General features: G+C 30.6%; 5 protein-coding genes and 1 long non-coding RNA gene across 12 annotated transcripts; 3 read left to right on the top strand and 3 right to left on the bottom strand.

Moving 5' to 3' along the window:
• Window positions 1-33: 33 nt before the first annotated feature.
• On the top strand, window positions 34-1,202 carry LOC142598175 (uncharacterized). Its single transcript, XR_012832482.1, has 3 exons — window positions 34-178; window positions 507-722; window positions 808-1,202. It is a non-coding gene; the product is annotated as an uncharacterized LOC142598175 (long non-coding RNA).
• A 550-nt stretch (window positions 1,203-1,752) lies between these two features.
• abs (ATP-dependent RNA helicase abstrakt) lies at window positions 1,753-4,025 on the bottom strand. Its single transcript, XM_047055547.2, has 2 exons — window positions 3,815-4,025; window positions 1,753-3,753 (listed from the first exon to the last, which is right to left on the bottom strand). The coding sequence occupies exons 1-2, from the start codon at window positions 3,869-3,871 to the stop codon at window positions 1,882-1,884; spliced, it is 1,929 nt and encodes a 642-aa protein (XP_046911503.2). The 5' UTR covers window positions 3,872-4,025; the 3' UTR covers window positions 1,753-1,881.
• Window positions 3,990-8,085, top strand: Cbl (E3 ubiquitin-protein ligase CBL). The gene is made up of 8 exons (XM_075735211.1): window positions 3,990-4,809; window positions 5,122-5,663; window positions 5,739-5,870; window positions 5,927-6,064; window positions 6,142-6,361; window positions 6,423-6,734; window positions 7,193-7,255; window positions 7,322-8,085. The coding sequence occupies exons 1-8, from the start codon at window positions 4,519-4,521 to the stop codon at window positions 7,676-7,678; spliced, it is 2,055 nt and encodes a 684-aa protein (XP_075591326.1). The 5' UTR covers window positions 3,990-4,518; the 3' UTR covers window positions 7,679-8,085.
• Window positions 8,086-9,477: 1,392 nt separating this feature from the next.
• Window positions 9,478-15,112, top strand: LOC124492605 (sodium/potassium-transporting ATPase subunit alpha). Its single transcript, XM_075735205.1, has 10 exons — window positions 9,478-10,391; window positions 10,550-10,914; window positions 10,994-11,940; window positions 12,119-12,334; window positions 12,417-12,686; window positions 12,765-13,069; window positions 13,139-13,731; window positions 13,826-13,956; window positions 14,076-14,177; window positions 14,331-15,112. The coding sequence occupies exons 2-10, from the start codon at window positions 10,567-10,569 to the stop codon at window positions 14,449-14,451; spliced, it is 3,033 nt and encodes a 1,010-aa protein (XP_075591320.1). The 5' UTR covers window positions 9,478-10,391; window positions 10,550-10,566; the 3' UTR covers window positions 14,452-15,112.
• Window positions 15,106-16,354, bottom strand: LOC124492622 (uncharacterized). Its single transcript, XM_047055564.2, has 3 exons — window positions 15,674-16,354; window positions 15,362-15,596; window positions 15,106-15,303 (listed from the first exon to the last, which is right to left on the bottom strand). The coding sequence occupies exons 1-3, from the start codon at window positions 15,882-15,884 to the stop codon at window positions 15,210-15,212; spliced, it is 540 nt and encodes a 179-aa protein (XP_046911520.1). The 5' UTR covers window positions 15,885-16,354; the 3' UTR covers window positions 15,106-15,209.
• Window positions 16,355-16,744: 390 nt separating this feature from the next.
• On the bottom strand, window positions 16,745-19,313 carry barr (non-SMC condensin I complex subunit H). Of its 7 annotated transcripts, none has more exons than XR_012832478.1 (3): window positions 17,360-19,313; window positions 17,158-17,281; window positions 16,745-17,052 (listed from the first exon to the last, which is right to left on the bottom strand). XR_012832478.1 is itself a non-coding variant. In XM_075735212.1 (3 exons), exons 1-2 carry the CDS (start codon window positions 19,229-19,231, stop codon window positions 17,222-17,224), a joined length of 1,932 nt encoding a protein of 643 aa, XP_075591327.1. In that variant the 5' UTR covers window positions 19,232-19,313; the 3' UTR covers window positions 16,745-17,065; window positions 17,175-17,221. The 7 variants fall into 7 exon arrangements, 3 of the variants coding, with proteins under 3 accessions (XP_075591327.1, XP_075591328.1, XP_075591329.1); XR_012832481.1 differs by having other exon boundaries at window positions 16,745-17,025; window positions 17,144-17,281; window positions 17,360-19,309; XR_012832480.1 differs by having other exon boundaries at window positions 16,745-17,049; window positions 17,144-17,281; window positions 17,360-19,309.
• Window positions 19,314-19,416: the final 103 nt, after the last annotated feature.

A 19,416-nucleotide genomic window follows, 5' to 3' on the forward strand; every position in this document is an offset into this window, starting at 1 on the left:
AATCATTGAATGTCAATAGTGTTTCTATCTATCATTTGTTGGTCGAAATAGTCGATTCGAATATATTTCAACATTCGAGAAAAAAAAATACAACCAAAATGCGTAGATTGAATGTATTTTTTCGTTGTTGTTTTTTTTTTTTGATTGAGTTTTATATTAACGAGTTTAAATGAGAATGGTGATTATTTTATTTTTTTTTATATTTTACTTTTGTTTTTCATCATCATTATCATCATCAATGGTGAAAAAAAACTCTAGAGACCACTCTCTCTCTCTTTTTCGCCATTCTAGATTCCTTTTTTTTCGTATTTAACACAATAAACAACAACACACACACACAGAAAAAGAACAACAACGGATTCACCAATTTGTTATCATTGGTTCTTCGTCGCCGTTTTTATTTAATATGATGATGATGATGATGATGATTTTCCAGAATTTGCCTACACATTATAACGTTTTTTTTCTCTCTCTCTCTCTCTCTCATTCTTTTTCCTGTTGGCCAGAATATTCGATGAAAATGAAATGAAGAAGAAAATACGCTTTACGTCATTAGTTTTTTTTCGGTCGTTCATTCATTCTCTCATTTCACGATTTCATTAAGTCAGAAAGAAAGAAAAAAAGGGTTAGTTTCTTTTTTTTCTATTCTGAATGAAAAAAGAAAACCAAACGATGGATGATAATAAACCAACACACTCTCGCACTGGTACACACACACAATGGTAAGGACTTTTTATTCCATTCGATGATTCTGGTAGTCTATATTTTTTTTCTAATTTTATTCTCTTTCTCTGTTTCTATTCATAGAAAATAGCACTTACTTTACACAATTTTCCAAAAGCTATAATATTAACGTATCGCTAATGGTCTTTATGATTCTCTCGATCTCTCTCTATCTATCTATCTATCGACGAAAGAAGAATAAAAAAAAGAACTACTTTTATTGACGACAACAACAACAACAAATGCCAATATGTTGTATAATGCAACTATTTTTTTCCGAATTAGTTAAAAAAACGATACAAACGCAACATATATAACATCAAAAATACAATATTCAACAAATTTGTCCTTTTTTTTTATTTTGCCAAACAAAACAATGGCAGTGGTGGTGGTGGTGGTGGTCTGTAGCCCTTTTTTTCTCACTAATTTTCAATTGATGTTTCAAATAATAATAATAATAATGATGATAATGATTACAACCATGATTTTCCAAACTCGAAATCGTTTATTTCGATCCAAAATCATCATCATTGATGATCAACCTTGGATCAATTTATAATACTATTATTATGATTATTATGTTGGTTGTTTTTTCTATTCAAGTATCGTTTCACTTGAATTTGAAATCAAACAGAACTAAAAAAAAAACTTGACAAATTTGCAGAGCAAAAGATTTTCATCGGATTTTTCTTTTTCACAAACAACAACAACAACAAAAAACGACAAACAACAACAACAACAACAACACAATCCTTTTTCTTTTGTTCATAAAAACATTCATTATTTTGATCAAGGATTTGTTTTTTTTTCTATTCTCTCTTTTTGTACAAAATGTGAAAGGATTTACGAATACAAAAAAAACACACACAAACACAGAAAAAGAGAATGGCAAAAAACAAAATGAAATTCTATTGAATCATGATGATGATGATGATTATCATTAGATTAACTTTTTTTCACATTTGAAACGGATGGTTCATCTATTGATCACATCAATGGAGAATTCATTTGAAGGCTGTTTGATGATTATTTTTCGAATAAAAGAATTTTTATTTTATTTTCGAACGAAAAAAAAACAAACTTAAAATACATTTGTCGACATCTATCGGCAATGAATATTAAATATTTACAAATGAAAAATGATGATGATGATAATGATTACCAATCGGCAGCACCACTTGCAAGATAATCTTTTCGACCTAAACTGGATGCTTGTTTATTTTGTATGGCCTCCAATTTCGGGCAATTAGTTATACGATGACCAAGACCACCACAATATGAGCAGCCTTTTTCATCGCCCATATCCAAATATTTTTCACTATCCGATTGTAATGCAATTAAAAATGGTGGTAATTTTTGTTTAGCTTCAATTAATAAATGTTTCATATCCAATAATATTGATTGATCAACTGATTTATTGATGAATGTTGTTGCAATACCTTTTTTACCATAACGACCAGTACGACCAATACGATGTACATAATTTTCAATATCATCTGGCATATCATAATTAATAACATGTTTAATTTCGGGAAAATCCAATCCTTTCGATGCAACATCTGTAGCTACCAATACATCTTTTTCACCACTTTTGAATTCATTCACAGCACGTAATCGTTCTTCTTGATCTTTACCACCATGAATAGCGACAGCCTCAACACCTTTCAATAATAGATATTCATGTATGGCATCGACATCTTGTTTTTTCTCAGCAAAAATCAATACACGTGGTTCGGTTTTCTGTAAACATGATAAAAGATGTACAATTTTTGCTTCTGGTTTAACATATTCAACTTCTTGTACAACATCTTTGGATGCGGCACCAGCTCTGCCAACATTGATGGTCACTGGTTTCACTAAAGCACTACGAGCAAAATTTTGTATTTTCTTCGGCATCGTAGCCGAAAACAAAAGTGTCTGTCGTTGTCCATTGAAATAGGAAAATATGGTACGAATATCTTCTTCGAAACCCATATCGATCATACGATCAGCTTCATCCATGCACAGATATCGGCAAACATTTAGATTGACCATTTTCTTTTCCAACATATCAATCAAACGTCCCGGTGTAGCGACCATAATATGTACACCATGATTGATTGTTTCCAATTGTTCTTTGATCGATAATCCACCAATGCAAAGACATGTACGTAAACGAGGCATTTTTCGATCATGTAGCGCGACACTTTGGCTATAAAATTCAATAATTTCAAAAATTTGTCTAGCCAATTCTCTTGATGGTACTATGATTAATCCGTATGGACCTTCGTTTCGTTGAAAAGCTAATTTGCATTCTTGTTCCAAACAAAACATGATTATGGGCAGAACAAAAACCAAAGTTTTTCCTGAACCAGTAAATGCAATGCCAATGATGTCTCGACCCGATAGAACAGCTGGTAATCCTTGCATTTGTATGGGCGATGGTTTCTTAATATTCTGCTTTTTTAGGCTATTTAACAAACATTTAGGAAATTTCATCGATCTAAACGATGTTATTGTCGGCGGTAATGATTCACCTTCCACGGTGATACGATATTTCTTTCGAACTTTTTCATGTGATTCTTCTGCTTTGTTCAATATGTATTTTGGCGCCTTCCATGAGGTTTTAATCGGATCTTGATATTGTATACCTTTGGCCAATTCTGATACAGCCATCAATGCCTTTTTTTCCGCTACACTTTCCAATATTTTTTCCTCTTCTTTGAGCTGCTTTTCAATATCATTTTCTTTTTTAGCTTCGGCTTTTTTCTTCAATTTGGAATGTTGATCCAATAAACTTAGTTTAGCTCGTCGAAGTTTTTCCAATTCATTATCAACGTTTGTTTGATTTGTAGTATGTTGTGATTGTTCATCATCGGAACCAGGTAATGATTGTGATTCATCATCTTCACTTGGATGTCCAGAAATTAATAATTTTTTATAGCTAATTTCTGCCAATTTTGCTTGACGTCGTTGTTTCAATGGAACATAAGGAACATAGTTGTCAAGATCAGAATCATCATTATCATCTGATGAATGTGTTTTATATCTCTGTGACAAACATAAAAAGGATGAAATTATAATAAACGATTATTTATTGAATAAATCAAACCTTTTTTGATGATTTTAAATTATCATCCGATAATTGATTTTGTTGTGGTTGATCCATTTGAAATTTTGTGTTTAAAAAATTTTTTTTTTTTATTGTTGCAATAAATCGAAACGATGAATTCGATTGTCGACGACAACAATCGATAGTGTTGTATAGAATCGCCTTTCACTTTGTTGTGTGTGTGATGGTGTGTGTGTGTGTGTTTGAGTTTGATGTTTTGCATAATTTTGTATAGACAGCAGCAACAAGATATCTTGTTCATATTTGTGTACCATGGTACACTGAAGGCATTATTTGATTTTTTTTTTCATTGTTAATCATCAAATTCAATTCAATTATTATAACAGACAAACAAACGAAAATCTTAATGAATCACAATCTTCCATAAAATTATTCACTTTCTTTTTTTTCATTCATATTTTTCAATTATATGATATGATGATGATGATACACTGCTCAACCTCGAAAGAAAAAAAAACTACTCTCTGGCTTCAAAGTTTGTTTTGCCCTTAAATAATTTGGCATATCGCGTATCGATGACCAATTTTTTTTGTTTTGTTTTCTATAATGTGTGATATTCATCATCTGGCAATATCATCGATACAATAATAGTTATTATTCCTTTCCATTTTTTTTTTTTAATAATCTATTTCTCTCGACATAAAATTTTGTGATCATTTTGTCATCAATTAACGAATCTAACAATGGCTTTGAATATGAATACTCAGAATAATAACAATAATAACCATATTATTTCTACTAATAACAACAACAACAACAACCATAATAATAATAATAATGTTGTTGTTTCATTAACAACAAATAATCAACGAAATCATCAACGTTTACAACAACAACCATCATCATCATCATCATCAACGACAATAACATCATTGATAAATAAATTACAACAATCATTTAGCGATGCCATGTCAGCGCAAAAAACAACTGTGGATCGAAAAAATTTTGAAAAAACCTATAAAAATATGAACAAGGTAAATTTGGTCAAATTATTGGCAAAAAAAAAAAAAAAAATGAAGAGGAAGAGCAAACAACAAACGAAAGGAAGCGCATTTTTTTTCTCGTTCTATGCCAAATGCTTTTATTTCATGTTTGCCAGTTTAATGAATCATTTCCTTTTTAATCGAAATGATGTGTGTTTGTGCTTGCGTCTGTTTCTATTCTCTAAACAGGATGATGATATAATCATCATCATAATTTTTAAATTCAAAACAGTCATTGATGATCAATTGTATTGTATATATATTAATTTATTATTATTATCATCATTATATTCCACTATATAGGTTGTTAAGCTTTGTCAACATAGCCGTATGAATCTGAAAAATTCACCACCATTTATTCTGGATATTCTGCCGGAAACATTTCAACATTTAACCACTGTTTATAGTAAACATGAAGATCGTTTATTTATTCTCGATGAGAATGAATATTTTCGTATATTTTTAGAAAATTTGAATAAAAAATGTAAACAAGCCATAAAATTATTTAAAGAAGGCAAAGAAAAAATGTTTGATGAAACTAGCACTTATCGTCGTAATTTAACAAAATTATCATTGGTATTTAGTCATATGTTATCTGAGCTTAAAGCCATATTTCCTAATGGTACATTTGCTGCCGATAATTTTCGTATAACAAAATCGGATGCAGCAGAATTTTGGAAAAATTCATTCGGTGATCGTACAATTGTGCCATGGAGGTTTTTTCGCCAATCATTACATCATGTTCATCAGATTAGTTCTGGTTTGGAAGCTATGGCATTAAAATCAACTATCGATCTTACTTGTAATGATTATATATCCAATTTTGAATTTGATGTTTTCACCAGGTTTGTGTTTTATTTGTTTGTTTTTTTTTTTTTTTTGGTTTTTTATAATCATTTTCTTTGTTTTTTTTTTCGCAGACTTTTTCAGCCATGGTCAACTTTATTGAAAAATTGGCAAATATTAGCCGTCACTCATCCTGGATATGTTGCCTTTCTTACCTATGATGAAGTGAAGGCACGTTTACAGAAATATATTAATAAACCAGGAAGGTTTGTATATATTCAAGTTTTGTTTATTTTTTAATTAACTTAATATCCACATATAGTTATGTATTTCGATTGTCATGTACAAGACTTGGTCAATGGGCCATTGGTTATGTAACACCAGATGGTAATATTTTACAGACGATACCTCAAAATAAATCACTTTGTCAAGCTTTATTGGATGGCTATCGTGAAGGATTGTAGGTGGTTTTTTTGTTTTGTTTTACATTAATAATAATTGTATGTATGTTTGTGTGTGTGTGTGTTTTTTTTCCAGTTATCGCTATCCAGATGGACGAAACATTAATCCTGATCTAACATTAGCTGTTACATCAATGCCAGAGGATCATATTCGTGTTACACAAGAACAATATGAGCTATATTGTGAAATGGGATCAACATTTCAATTGTGTAAAATATGTGCCGAAAATGATAAAGATATTCGTATTGAACCTTGTGGTCATTTACTCTGTACACCTTGTTTGAATGCTTGGCAGGTATGTATTTTACATTGAACCAAATTTATTTATGATCATTTATCTATCGATTCATTCATAGGATACCGAAGGACAAGGTTGCCCATTTTGTAGAGCTGAAATCAAAGGAACCGAACAAGTGGTTGTCGATCCATTTGATCCAAGAGGAGGAATATCTTGCCAAAAAATGTCTTCCATTCAAATGATTGAAAATTTAAATAAAACTGCCAATTCAATTGGTAGTTGTAATAGTAATAATAATAATAATAATTCCTCATCATCATCAAATAATGTGCCTAAAACAACAACAACAACTACAAATCAAGATCATAGTAGTAATAATAATAACAATAATAATCAAGATAATCTTGATGAAAGTGAAAATTGTTTTGAGGTATGATAATGGCATGTATGTTTTTCTTTGAAAAAAAAAATTCCAATAATTTATTCATCACCATTGCTTTTAAATAATAATAACATCTGTGTTAGTAATACACACACACACAAATATACACCCCCATATATATGATTAAGAATCAAAAAAAAAAATCTGTTCATTATGATGATAATTTTAATTGCCAAAAAAAAAAACCAAAAACAAAAACATTCATGTTCATGTTTTCTGTATTAACCGCTTATATTTATTATGCTTGATTGATTGATTTTTATTTTTATTTTAGTAAATAACATTTTTAATTTTTTTTTTTTTAGAAAGTTTTTTGTTTGTTTGTTTGTTTGTAGTGTTTTTTGTAGTTTATTGTGCTTGATGACTACCACTGATGATAATAATAATAATTTAATGGTTATTTTGAAGAGAAAAAAAAACAAATAAATTCTTTTTCCAAATTTTAGGATCCAAATACATGGATAGAATCATTGAATTCATTAGAATATAATAATACATCGGATAATGAGGCAAGTTTTTTTTGTTGCTCATTTTAAAATATTGATTTTTTTTTTTTTTTTGGTTGCCGTTTTCAGATTAGACAACAACAGCGTTCAATAATGGTAATGGGAGAATCGATTGTTTTATCGCAACAACAACAACAACAGCCACCACCAATACCACCACGGAAAGCATCACCAATTACAACACCTAAACATCAATCAATAATTTCATCACCATTAATTCCATTGATGATGTCAATTAATAATGGATCCAGTAATCATCATCATCAACAACAATCTTCATCTTCATCATCTTGTAAACCAGCTATTATCAATAGTAATAATGGAAATACAACAATTGATGATGATGATTTTAAAGATGATGAATCAACAACAACGACAACGACAACATGGTCAAAAACAACAGTATGGCCTACTACATTACAATAATCAAAATGATTATTCAAATTCATATACATTCTGCCACCACCACCACCATTATTACTACTACTACTATTACTACTAATCGGATTTTATTAAAATGATCATTGATATTGATCATCATGGTTATCATCATCATCACATGAATTAATTTCAATTTTCTATATTAGATTTTTTTTTCATTTCAATATATATTTTGTATGTACATAATTCGTGTGTTTGACGAAAACAGAAAAAAAAAATCAATTTTCTCTCTCTGTGTGTGTGTGTTTGTTTTATTTTTGTTTTCTTTTTTTGCTTGTTTTTTTCCTATTTTCTTTCTATCTGTATGAACCAATTTTTGTTCCCGCCACCACCATCAATATATTATGTAATTTTTCATTCAAAAAAAAAGAAGAAAAATGAATTATTCATCATCATCATCATCATCAATTATATTTTGTCAAATTTCAAATTATTATAATTATATAACTGTTCGTTTATGATGCACAGAAGAAAAAAAAATGAACAAACTAGCGAACCAAAAACGAGAAAAAGTTTTCCGTTTTTTGTTTTGTTTATTGGGGTTCGAATTATTTTATTTTTTTTTTAAAGCTTTTGACAACAAATTCTATTATTATCCTTGGTTTCGTGTGTGTGTGTGCCTGTGATGATTATCCAACAACAACAACCACCACCGAGTTAACTAAGGCCAATATTCAATCATTCTATGTATAGAATGAATGCATACAAATTCCAAGTATCATGAACCAAGGAACGAGAAAAAAAATCATTTTTTTTCTGTTACATTCCATCGATTTTGATTATTATTATTCAGTGGTGGCATTTTTTTTTTCTTCAACCAAATCTTATCATTCATTCATATTTGATATATTCAGAATATTTAATTCAAAAAATTCTAATGATGATGGTGTGTGTGTGATCATTTTTTTTTAATGATGATGACGATGGCAGGTTGTTGTCGTTGTTGTTGATTGAAGCTCGAAAAAGACGGTAATAATGATTACCTGTGTGTGTGTGTGTGTGTGTGTGTGTACGAAACTTGGAAAGTTGATTCCAGACAAAAAAAAATGAATTTTTTTTCACATTTGGAAATTTGATATTTTTTTTTCTCCTTTCTACTTCTTTTTTTCTCGTCGCCGTCATATTTTTTTTTTCATTTCCTCATCCCAAAACTCATTTTTGATTCACAGTTCCATATTTATTATTGATAATTTTCATATTTATTATTAAATGAAGATGATGATGATGATGATCATTTTCAAGCATTACAACAACAACCACATTAGTTGGTTTCAAACTTATTTCAACCATCATAATGATCACACAATTGTAGACAGCAGCATCGTTGACGACCTATTGTGAACTGAACATACACACACACATAAAAGACACAACAGGGGCACAAAGAGAGAGAAAGAGAGCGAAAGAAACAGAAATAATAAAAGAATGATGCGGCGTTCAATGACGAAACAACGAACGAACGAACGAACAAATAAAGGATTCTGTTCCAAGCGAATTTTTTTTTCTAGTTGCAAGAACAACAGCGTCTGCTCCAGTAGCAAATATACACTAGCATCAAATTTTTTTTTTCAGCGAGTTCCACTGCAGAATTTTTTTTTTTGTTATTTTGATATTATCCATCTGTATATCAAAAATTCTTCTTGATGATGACGATGGCTGTTGGTGGTGGTGGTGGTGGTGGTGGTAGTATTGGCATTTGGTTTATTTGAACCAGAATTTTTTTTGCAAAAAATAAAATCCATATAGTGGTGGTGGTGGTGGTTGGTTGGTTGGTTGGTTGATGGAAACATCCGACCAACCAAGAAACGAAATGAAAATCTGCTACTTCTGCTTTGCGTAATCGATTTTTATTTTTGTTTGTTGTATTTTCTTTGCTTTGCTTTACTTTATTTTCGATGCTATTTTGGTTCCTATTCTAGTCTCTCTCTCTCTCTCTCTTTATCACCCACACACACGCTGTGTACCAGAGAAAAAAAATTGTGCCAAAATAATATGATTGGATCTCTTTTACTTCACCATATACTACACACACACACACAAAGTATCAAGAAAGAGAGAGAGAAAGAATGATAAAAGAACATGACGAAATTCTTTCTTGCCATATATAACTAGATTAAATGTATTTATATAATGGTCTTCAATGAATCAAAAACGAAAATTTTCTTCCAACGAAAATAACAACCAAAAAAAATCGAATCTTCAAATGAAATAAAAAAAAATGAGATGAATTAAACGATTTCTTCTTCTTCTTCTTCTTATTCTCAGTTGTCGTTTATTGTTGTGTAACAATAGTTCATGATCCAATAATCCAATAAATTTTCAGATCCATTTCTACACACACACACACAAACACAGAATAAACCCTCCTCATTGTGTATCTTATTCTTGATTGCTCATCATCATCATCAAGAAGAAATATTCAGCAAACAAAAAAAAACATGCTAATTTTTCAAAAAACATTGTCATTATAATAATAATCATTATCATCATCATCATCATCGTTGTATTTTAATAAAATCATCATATTCATAATCATCAAATGGAAGCAATATTCACTTCTTCTTCTTGTTTATAATAGGCACATTGTTTTTTTTTCGATTTTTTTTTGCTGCAACTTTTGTTTCTGGGTCATTGTTTCAGTTAATCGATTGATTGATTTGTTGTTGTTGTTACTGTTTTTTCGAATTAATTATAAACGGTATGTTGTTCTTGTTGTTGTTGTTTTTATATTTAAATGTTTTTGACATTTACATTTTTTTCTCCACTGTTGTACTTTTTATCACGAAATTTTTCTTTTCTTTTCTTTTTTTCTGTGGTCGCCAAATCATCAAATTTTTTTTTGTATTCATTAATTAGTAATTTATTATATTGATATGCCAATAAAACGAAACGGTAGTTTAATAAAAAAGAATGGCAACAAAGAAAATATTGAAGATCTCAAACAGGAGGTTATTATGGATGAACATAAAATCATTATTGAAGAATTAGTATTACGATTGAAAACAAATGCCGACATTGGACTGACGAATGCTCAAGCTAAAACCGTTCTTGAACGTGATGGACCAAATGCATTGACACCGCCGAAAAAAACACCAGAATGGGTTAAATTCTGTAAACAATTATTCGGAGGTTTTGCACTGTTACTTTGGATTGGTGCTGTACTTTGTTTTTTTGCCTATTCCATACAGGCAACTACATATGAAGAAGCATCACCAGACAATGTAATTTAGATTCAATTCGATTGCATTGTTGATAATAATTATTTATTTTTTCATTTTTAATCAATCAATTGATCGATAGCTTTATCTTGGTATCGTATTGGCCGGTGTCGTTATAATAACCGGATGTTTTTCCTATTATCAGGAAGCCAAATCATCTGCTATAATGGAATCATTTAAAAATATGGTACCACAATTTGCCACTGTAATACGTGAAGGACAAAAATTAACAGTACCGGCTGAAGAGATTGTTGTTGGTGATATTATTGAAATAAAAAGCGGTGATCGAATACCGGCAGATATTCGTATATTAAAATCACAAGGATGTAAAGTAGATAATTCTTCATTAACAGGCGAATCTGAACCACAGACACGTTCACCTGAACTTACACATGATAATCCCTTGGAAACTAGAAATTTAGCATTCTTTTCGACAAATTGTGTGGAAGGTACCGCTCAAGGAATTGTTATCAATACTGGCGATCGTACAATAATGGGACGTATAGCGAATTTAGCTTCTGGCCTGGAAATGGGTGAAACACCCATTGCAAAAGAAATTGAACATTTTATCCATATTATTACTGGTGTTGCCGTCTTCCTTGGTGTTACATTTTTTCTAATAGCATTCGTACTTGGTTATCATTGGTTGGATGCTGTTATATTTTTAATTGGAATTATTGTGGCCAACGTACCGGAAGGTTTATTGGCCACCGTAACCGTTTGTCTAACATTAACGGCCAAACGTATGGCAAGTAAAAATTGTTTAGTAAAAAATTTAGAAGCCGTAGAAACATTAGGATCAACATCGACAATTTGTTCGGATAAAACGGGTACATTAACACAGAATCGTATGACTGTATCACATTTATGGTATGATCGTAATGTTGCCGAAGCTGATACTACTGAAGATCAATCAGGAAAACAGCATGAAAAAACATCAATCGGTTGGAAAGCATTAAGTAGAGCCTGTTGTCTATGTAGTCGTGCTGAATTTAAGCCAGATCAAGATGATGTTCCTATTTTAAAAAGGTTTGTTTGTCTTTTTGTTTGTTTTTGTTCTTTTTTTTTCATTGGTTGGTTGGTGGGTGGTGGTTGTGGTGGTTGTTTGTTGTTCAAAAAAAAAAAAAAAATAATACTTACATATCAATTCAATTTTTGTATATTTTCAATTCACACCAACAACAACAAAAAAAACACCTACAAACAGAGATTGTATTGGCGATGCATCTGAATCAGCAATACTTAAATGTATGGAATTAACTATTGGCAATGTGGATGAATATCGTAGAAAAAATCCAAAAGTTTGTGAAGTTCCATTCAATTCAACTAATAAATATCATGTTACTATACATGAAACGGAAGAAATTCCACAATCATGCTATTTACTATGCATGAAAGGAGCACCGGAACGTATTCTCGATAGGTTTGTGTTTATTTTGTTTGCCTATGTTGTTGTTGTTGTTGTTGAATGCTTTTTGAATAATAATAATTTTATTCTTATTTAGATGTACAACCGTACTATTGAATGGCGAAAATAGAATTATTGATGAACAATTTCGAAATGATTTTAATGCCGCTTATATTGAATTAGGTGGATTGGGTGAACGTGTTATTGGATTTTGTGATTATCCATTGCCTATAGATAAATATCCACCCGGTTATCCATTCGATCCGGATGAAGAGAATTTTCCATTAGATTGTTTACGATTTTTAGGATTGATTTCAATGATTGATCCACCTAGAGCTGCTGTACCCGATGCTGTGGCCAAGTGTAGGTAGGTGTTGCCATTATTATTATTCTGATTGCCGTTGATTGGTTGATTTAATTTGAATATAAATTTCTGAATAAATAGGAGCGCCGGTATCAAAGTTATAATGGTGACTGGTGATCATCCAATTACAGCTAAAGCTATTGCTAAAGCTGTTGGAATAATTTCTGAAGGAACTGAAACATCTGAAGATATTGCTAATCGACTGAAAATATCTATCGATCAAGTTGATTCAAGTAAAGCAAAAGCTATCGTAGTTCATGGCCAAGAATTAAAAGATATGAAAGAAAATCGTTTGGATGAAATACTTAAAAATCATACGGAAATAGTTTTTGCACGAACATCACCGCAACAAAAATTATTCATTGTTGAAGGCTGCCAACGGCAAGGTAATGTTCAATGTTGCTAATCTTTTTTGTTTTCACAAATAATTGATTCCAACATTTGAACATTTTAAGGTCAAATTGTTGCCGTCACCGGTGATGGTGTGAATGATTCGCCGGCATTGAAAAAGGCTGATATTGGCGTTGCAATGGGCATCGCTGGTTCCGATGTATCCAAACAAGCTGCCGATATGATTCTTTTGGATGATAATTTTGCATCAATTGTAACCGGTGTTGAAGAAGGACGATTAATATTCGACAATCTTAAAAAATCTATTGCATATACCTTGACTAGTAATATACCTGAAATATCTCCATTCTTATTTTTTATCATTTTCAATGTACCATTGCCATTGGGAACAGTTACAATATTATGTATCGATCTTGGCACCGATATGGTACCGGCAATTTCATTAGCATATGAACAAGCCGAAAGCGATATAATGAAAAGGCAGCCAAGAAATCCGATGAAAGATAAATTAGTTAATGAACGTTTAATTTCTGTTTCATATGGCCAAATTGGTATGATACAAGCAGCGGCTGGTTTTTTCACCTATTTTGTTATTATGACCGAATCTGGTTTCACACCTGATTATATATTCGGATTAAGAGAAGCATGGGATTCAAAAGCCATCAATGATTTACCTGATTCATATGGACAGGAATGGGTAAGCAAAAAAAAAATATAGATTCCTCCAATAACAATTACCACTCTAAATATCGTTTGTTTTTGTTTTTCAACAACAACAACAACAACAACAGACATACAAAACACGAAAAGATCTTGAATACACTTGCCATACTGCTTTTTTCGTATCGATCGTTGTTGTACAATGGGCAGATTTGATTATTTGTAAAACACGTCGAAATTCCATCATTCATCAAGGCATGAAGTGAGTTTGTTATTTTTTTTTTTCTCTCTCTTTGAGAATCCACTTTTGATTATTAATGTCTTATTTTTATTTTCAATCAATCAATCAATCAATCATTGGTAAATGCATTGAATGAATAGCAATCATGCTTTAAATTTTGGCCTAGTTTTCGAAACAGTTTTAGCCGCATTTCTATCATATTGTCCGGGTATGCCAGTTCTTCTTCGATTATATCCTTTGAAGTAAGTAAAAAAAGAAGATGAACAGAAAAAAATGATGTTTATAATGGGGTGGTGGGTGGGTGTTTTGTTGGTGTCACATTTTATTAAAATCAAAAAATTTTTTTTTTCAATTTCTCATTTTCTCGATAATAAAATAATATACATTTAATATAGATTCACATGGTGGTTACCAGCGATACCATTTTCAATATTAATATTTATCTATGATGAAATTCGTCGTTTTATACTTAGACATCGTCCTGGTGGTTGGGTTGAACAAGAAACTTATTATTGAAAATAAAAAAAAAACAAAAAAACAAAACAATAATATCAACATCAACAACAACAACAACAAAAAAAAAGAATAAAAATAATCAATTTTACAATGATGAAATGAATGATCATCAAAAGAATACAATATACAAATCCGAAATGATAATGTTTTTGTTGTCGTTGTTGTTAAATTGTTGTTGATGATGATGATGATGGTTAAATGTTCCCAAATATTTATAAATTGAAAAGCAAGCAAGAAAGATCGAGAGAGAGAGAGAGAGAGTGGGTGAAATTTATAAACACATTTATCTTAATGGTTTGTGATCAACAAAAACTAAAAAAAAAAACAGCAAAAAAAAGATATTCTTGCCAGAAGCAGCTTATTACACCTATACTTAATGATTCACACACACACACACACAGATTTACATTTACAAACACACACACACAAAAAAAAGATAATTTCCGTATATATAAAAACATTTACTTGTACAACTTGGTGATGATGATTTTCTTTCATCGTCAAATATGTCATTGTGTTTTGTTTTGTTTTTTTTTCTGTTTCATGTGAGTATCATTTAAAAATTTCCGAATCATTTTATTTCAATTTGTAGCAAATCATTATCATCATCATCATCATGTTATTTGTGTAAAGGCAAAGAAATTAAATCGATGAAATAAAAATTTGAAATGATTGATTGTTTGTAATTATTATTATTTTTTTCTAATTTATGATTGAAAAACGTATGGTTTTTGTTTTTTTTTTGTTTATTTAATTTTTCAATGATAAACACTGTCACGTGATACACTCATATCATGAATGGCTGATATTGACATTGAATTTCGTTGTCGATAAGCTTCGATTTCTTTTTGTCTGTTTTACGAGGGAAAAATGAATTAATTGAATGAATGAATGAATATAATTTTCATACCTGATACACATGTAAACAAAAACACCTGACAATGTGGTCATAATAAGATTCAATAAAATGATCAATAATTTTAGACCACCATCGCCAATAAAACAATTAACAACGATTGCGATTGCCATGACCACAGCAAACACAGATACAACCGAAACTTTTCGTAATAAAGCACCAAGTAATCCAATCAATTCAAAAGTGAAACAAATTAAAGCCATAATCAACATGGCCACTGCACTCATTTCTACAATTTAAAAACAACAATTTGTTATAAATGATGTGGTGGTGTTTTTTGTTTTTTTTTTTTTTTTGCTACATTACCGACTGATTTTCGATCCTGTGGATGATAATTATTGCTGGGAATATTTTTCGTCGTCGTCGTTGTCGTTGTAGTTGTTACATCTTGTGCATTGGCCAATGCAAATAATCCGGATACTAATTGTGAAATTGATCCAATAATGCCAAATATAACAATCAAAATCAATATATATCGTATCAAAGCAAAACTATCTGAATATGGATAAGTAGACATTGTTGTTGTTGATACACAAATTATTTAATTCGTCGTTGATTCGATTCTAGTCGTTTTTTTTCTCTCTCGATGATAGATTTGAAAGAAAATATCAATCCTGATCAATAATGTACGTTCGATATGTTTACCGATTCTAATCGAATCGTTTGTTGTTGTTCCATTGTTCATGATGATACCACCTATGTGTGTGAATGTAATGTCTAGGTCATGTTTCCACTCTTATCATTTTTTTTCCTGTAAATCTCTCTTACAAACAACAACAAAAACGACAACGACAACGATAATGGCACAGAGAATAAGTTGTTTTTTGTTGTTATTGTTGTTGACGTCGTCATCGAATTTTTTAGTGTGAATGATAGAAAAAAAAGGCGTACATATAAAACTACTACACGACACAAAATTAGGCCATAATCATCATCGATATGATTCTGTTTTTTCGATTTGATTAGACGATTCGATTCGATATTATTTTTCATTGTGATTTTTCTTTCTTTTTTGTTTTTGCCATTATTATTATACAATATCATTTCATTGTGATTCATCAGAATCATAGAATATATATATAGGCAATATATTCGTGTATACGATATATTATTGGCGTATGTATGGATTGGATTGGATATATGTATGCTAAAAATAAAATCAAAGAAAAAAAAACATTAGGCCAACAAATCATATATGCTGGTAATATATTCCAAAAAAAAAGATAAATAAAATGGTGTTATGTATAGTGCCAAATTTGCAATGGAAAAAGGCTAAAATTTTAGGTTTACGCCCAAAAATGTTTCGGATCGTTTTTTCTTTCTTTCTTTGGCTTTTTTTGGAACTATTTTTTTCGGAATATAAATCAAAAAAAAAGCAAAAAAAAAAATCACAAAATTTATTCATACTTCAATTCGAACAAAGTTCATATATGAATCAATCAAAAAAAAAGACAAAAAAATTAATTATTAATAAGTTTCACAATAGTAGTTTATTCATACCAGAAGAGGTATATCTCTAAGATTTGATACCTGACAACAATATATAATTTCACATTTTGTTTTGTTTTTTTTTCAAAAATCATTCATTGACATGTGCTGTCATCTAGTGTCTGGAAAAAAATGGTTAATTTATTCACGTGACAAAATGATGGACAAAACTATCGATAGTTCGTAATTCAAATCTCGTAAGAATGGCCACTTTTTTATCATAACTATGATTTGACAACGAATTCAGCAAAAAAAAAGACGACAAAAATGATACATCATTTATTTGACATAAAAATGTCAATTTGAAAGTTTTAAAAACTTTTTGAAAAACTACCATCGTATTTCCGAAAAAAAAATTAATTATAATCATAGAACAGGCGCATCGATTTGAAAATCGGAAAGCTCTCCGGGTGTCAATTTAAGATTCTGTTTTTTTTGTGAGAAAAAAAAAAGTTATTAGTTTAACTCGATTTAAATATAATTGTCAATTTGAAATCAAAATACCTTTTCATTACATAAATGTAATAAGGCTACAAATGAAATCGGTGTACTAAGATTTTCATTCAAATTTTGTCGTAATGTAAATGGCAGATTTTGACGTAATTTGGAAAATGAAAAATTTTTTTGGCTATCACCAATATCCGACGATGATGTATTGTTGCTGGAAATTTCTTCATCCATTATCGGACTAGTGGTTACCGTTGCTTGTTTGATTAGTGACCACATACTTAATTTCACACGTTTTATATCAACTTTTTTGGCCACTTTTGCATAATCAATATCCAATGCATCAACATGACTGGGTTCGGAATCTAAATTAATAGGCTCGGTATCTAAATCCAAATTAAATCTATCTGCAGCCAAATCATTATCGAAATCAAAATCCGTTTGTTGTCGAATTGTTTCGTCCATATGGTGGTCACCATCAAATTCATTGTTCATAATGCCATCATCATTGTAATCGTTATTGTCTCTCCTATTACTATTCTTGTTTTCAATCAATCCATGGAAATTATAATCAATGGTGAAACAAGATCTAGTTTTATCATTCATTTTGTAGTTTCGTTGAATCTCACACAATGTTCTTCCGTCTGCAGAACTAATCCATTTGGATACTGTTTGATCTTGAAAATGAGAAAGGCTTGAAATTTTAAATTTTTTAACGAAATCTGTATGCTTAATACTGAAATCATGAGCAATATGAGCCGCTCGTTGTCGTTTAGGTTTTACCGCTGATTTTTTATTACGATTCAAATAACGATATCGGGCAACGTTTCGGAAAGTTTTTTTCAAAAATTCTCCATCGAAGAATTGATTATTCATTTCTTCAGCTCGTGGTAAAAATTTTAGAATGTTTTCAGAATCGGAATCACTTTCATTCGCAATTGATTCACTCATTATTGAAGGATTGACGTAATCATCGAAATTGACATCGTCTGGTTCATGAATATCATCGACGTTTGCGTTGATATCGAAATCAAAATTTAAATTAGTGTCTGTATCGAATTGTTGCTGTTGTTGTTGGCTGGACAATTCTTCTGGTTCGATATCAATGTCTCGACGAAGAAATTCAAAATTCATGCAAGGACGACTAATGTAATGATGTTCGAAAGCATATTCAGGCTTTAAGAATGGAAATTTTATAGTACAGCTTTCGATATTTGGTAATGAATCAAAATCTAAACTTGCTTTTGAATCCAATAACATGGTAGCATGTGGATTTACCGATAAGTTGGCCATTAACAAAGAATTGACATTGCCAACATCGAATGCAGCCGACAAATGATGAAACAATGGATCGATTTCAATATTTGTTTCAAGTTTTCCATTCAACGATTCAATATTAGCTGCAATTGTTTTGATGTTTTTTCTTTGCCTTTTACGTCTTGCTCTGTCATTATTTTCACCAAAATCGTTATCAAAAAGACCATCATCAAAATTTGCATCATTTTGTTCAGCGGTTGCCATGGATAAACTGGACGATATTTTTTGCGTATTTGAAAAAACAAGATCCACTTTACTTTCATAAAGTTTAGTTCCAGCATCGATCGACATTCCTATCATCTTGAAATCAACATTGTCGTTTGGTAAAATAAACTTCATATTGCTTATGAAATTGTAAGAAAAAGCATTATTTGGATTGAATGATTTAGAATTGATTTCAAACAATGAATTCAAATAGACACCAAATTCTTTTTGATCCACGCGTCTTTCAATAGATTTCTCTTGATCATCAGGATCAGCTTCAAATGTACGTAAACTTTTTCGGCTATCCAAAGCACGTCTCGAAAGGCTAACTTTACGTTTGCCATCTTCATTGATGTTTGGACTTGAGATGAAAGAATTTCCTTCGAAAATATCCTTAGATGTAGCCATTTTCAAACATTAAACATCTTGTATATAAAATAATGGTGTTGAATAAAATTTCACAACGGTCCAATCGAAGCGCGAGTCAATTTTTTTCCTATATCCACACTGCTTGCCACAATGCTGTTCATATAGAAATTCTGAAGAAAAAAATTCAAAATTTCCATGACAACAAATTGTTTTATTTTTAATTT

The sequence above is a fragment of the Dermatophagoides farinae genome, chromosome 1 (assembly GCF_024713945.1).
Source record: "Dermatophagoides farinae isolate YC_2012a chromosome 1, ASM2471394v1, whole genome shotgun sequence".
Taxonomy (NCBI): domain Eukaryota; kingdom Metazoa; phylum Arthropoda; class Arachnida; order Sarcoptiformes; family Pyroglyphidae; genus Dermatophagoides; species Dermatophagoides farinae.

Excerpts from the sequence above, each read along its gene's own strand:
- barr (XM_075735212.1), bottom strand. The coding sequence starts at position 19,231 with ATGGCTACATCTAAGGATATTTTCGAAGGAAATTCTTTCATCTCAAGT. Across the intron at positions 17,282-17,359 it reads TACATTTATGTAATGAAAAG|AATCTTAAATTGACACCCGG; the intron begins GTATTTTGATTT and ends CAAAAAAAACAG.
- LOC124492622 (XM_047055564.2), bottom strand. The coding sequence starts at position 15,884 with ATGTCTACTTATCCATATTCAGATAGTTTTGCTTTGATACGATATATA. Across the intron at positions 15,597-15,673 it reads ACAGGATCGAAAATCAGTCG|AAATGAGTGCAGTGGCCATG; the intron begins GTAATGTAGCAA and ends TTTAAATTGTAG. Across the intron at positions 15,304-15,361 it reads TTTGTTTACATGTGTATCAG|ACAAAAAGAAATCGAAGCTT; the intron begins GTATGAAAATTA and ends CTCGTAAAACAG.
- abs (XM_047055547.2), bottom strand. The coding sequence starts at position 3,871 with ATGGATCAACCACAACAAAATCAATTATCGGATGATAATTTAAAATCA. Across the intron at positions 3,754-3,814 it reads ATTTAAAATCATCAAAAAAG|AGATATAAAACACATTCATC; the intron begins GTTTGATTTATT and ends TGTTTGTCACAG.
- LOC124492605 (XM_075735205.1), top strand. The coding sequence starts at position 10,567 with ATGCCAATAAAACGAAACGGTAGTTTAATAAAAAAGAATGGCAACAAA. Across the intron at positions 10,915-10,993 it reads AAGAAGCATCACCAGACAAT|CTTTATCTTGGTATCGTATT; the intron begins GTAATTTAGATT and ends ATTGATCGATAG. Across the intron at positions 11,941-12,118 it reads GATGTTCCTATTTTAAAAAG|AGATTGTATTGGCGATGCAT; the intron begins GTTTGTTTGTCT and ends ACCTACAAACAG.
- Cbl (XM_075735211.1), top strand. The coding sequence starts at position 4,519 with ATGGCTTTGAATATGAATACTCAGAATAATAACAATAATAACCATATT. Across the intron at positions 4,810-5,121 it reads CCTATAAAAATATGAACAAG|GTTGTTAAGCTTTGTCAACA; the intron begins GTAAATTTGGTC and ends TCCACTATATAG. Across the intron at positions 6,065-6,141 it reads GATGGCTATCGTGAAGGATT|TTATCGCTATCCAGATGGAC; the intron begins GTAGGTGGTTTT and ends TTTTTTTTCCAG.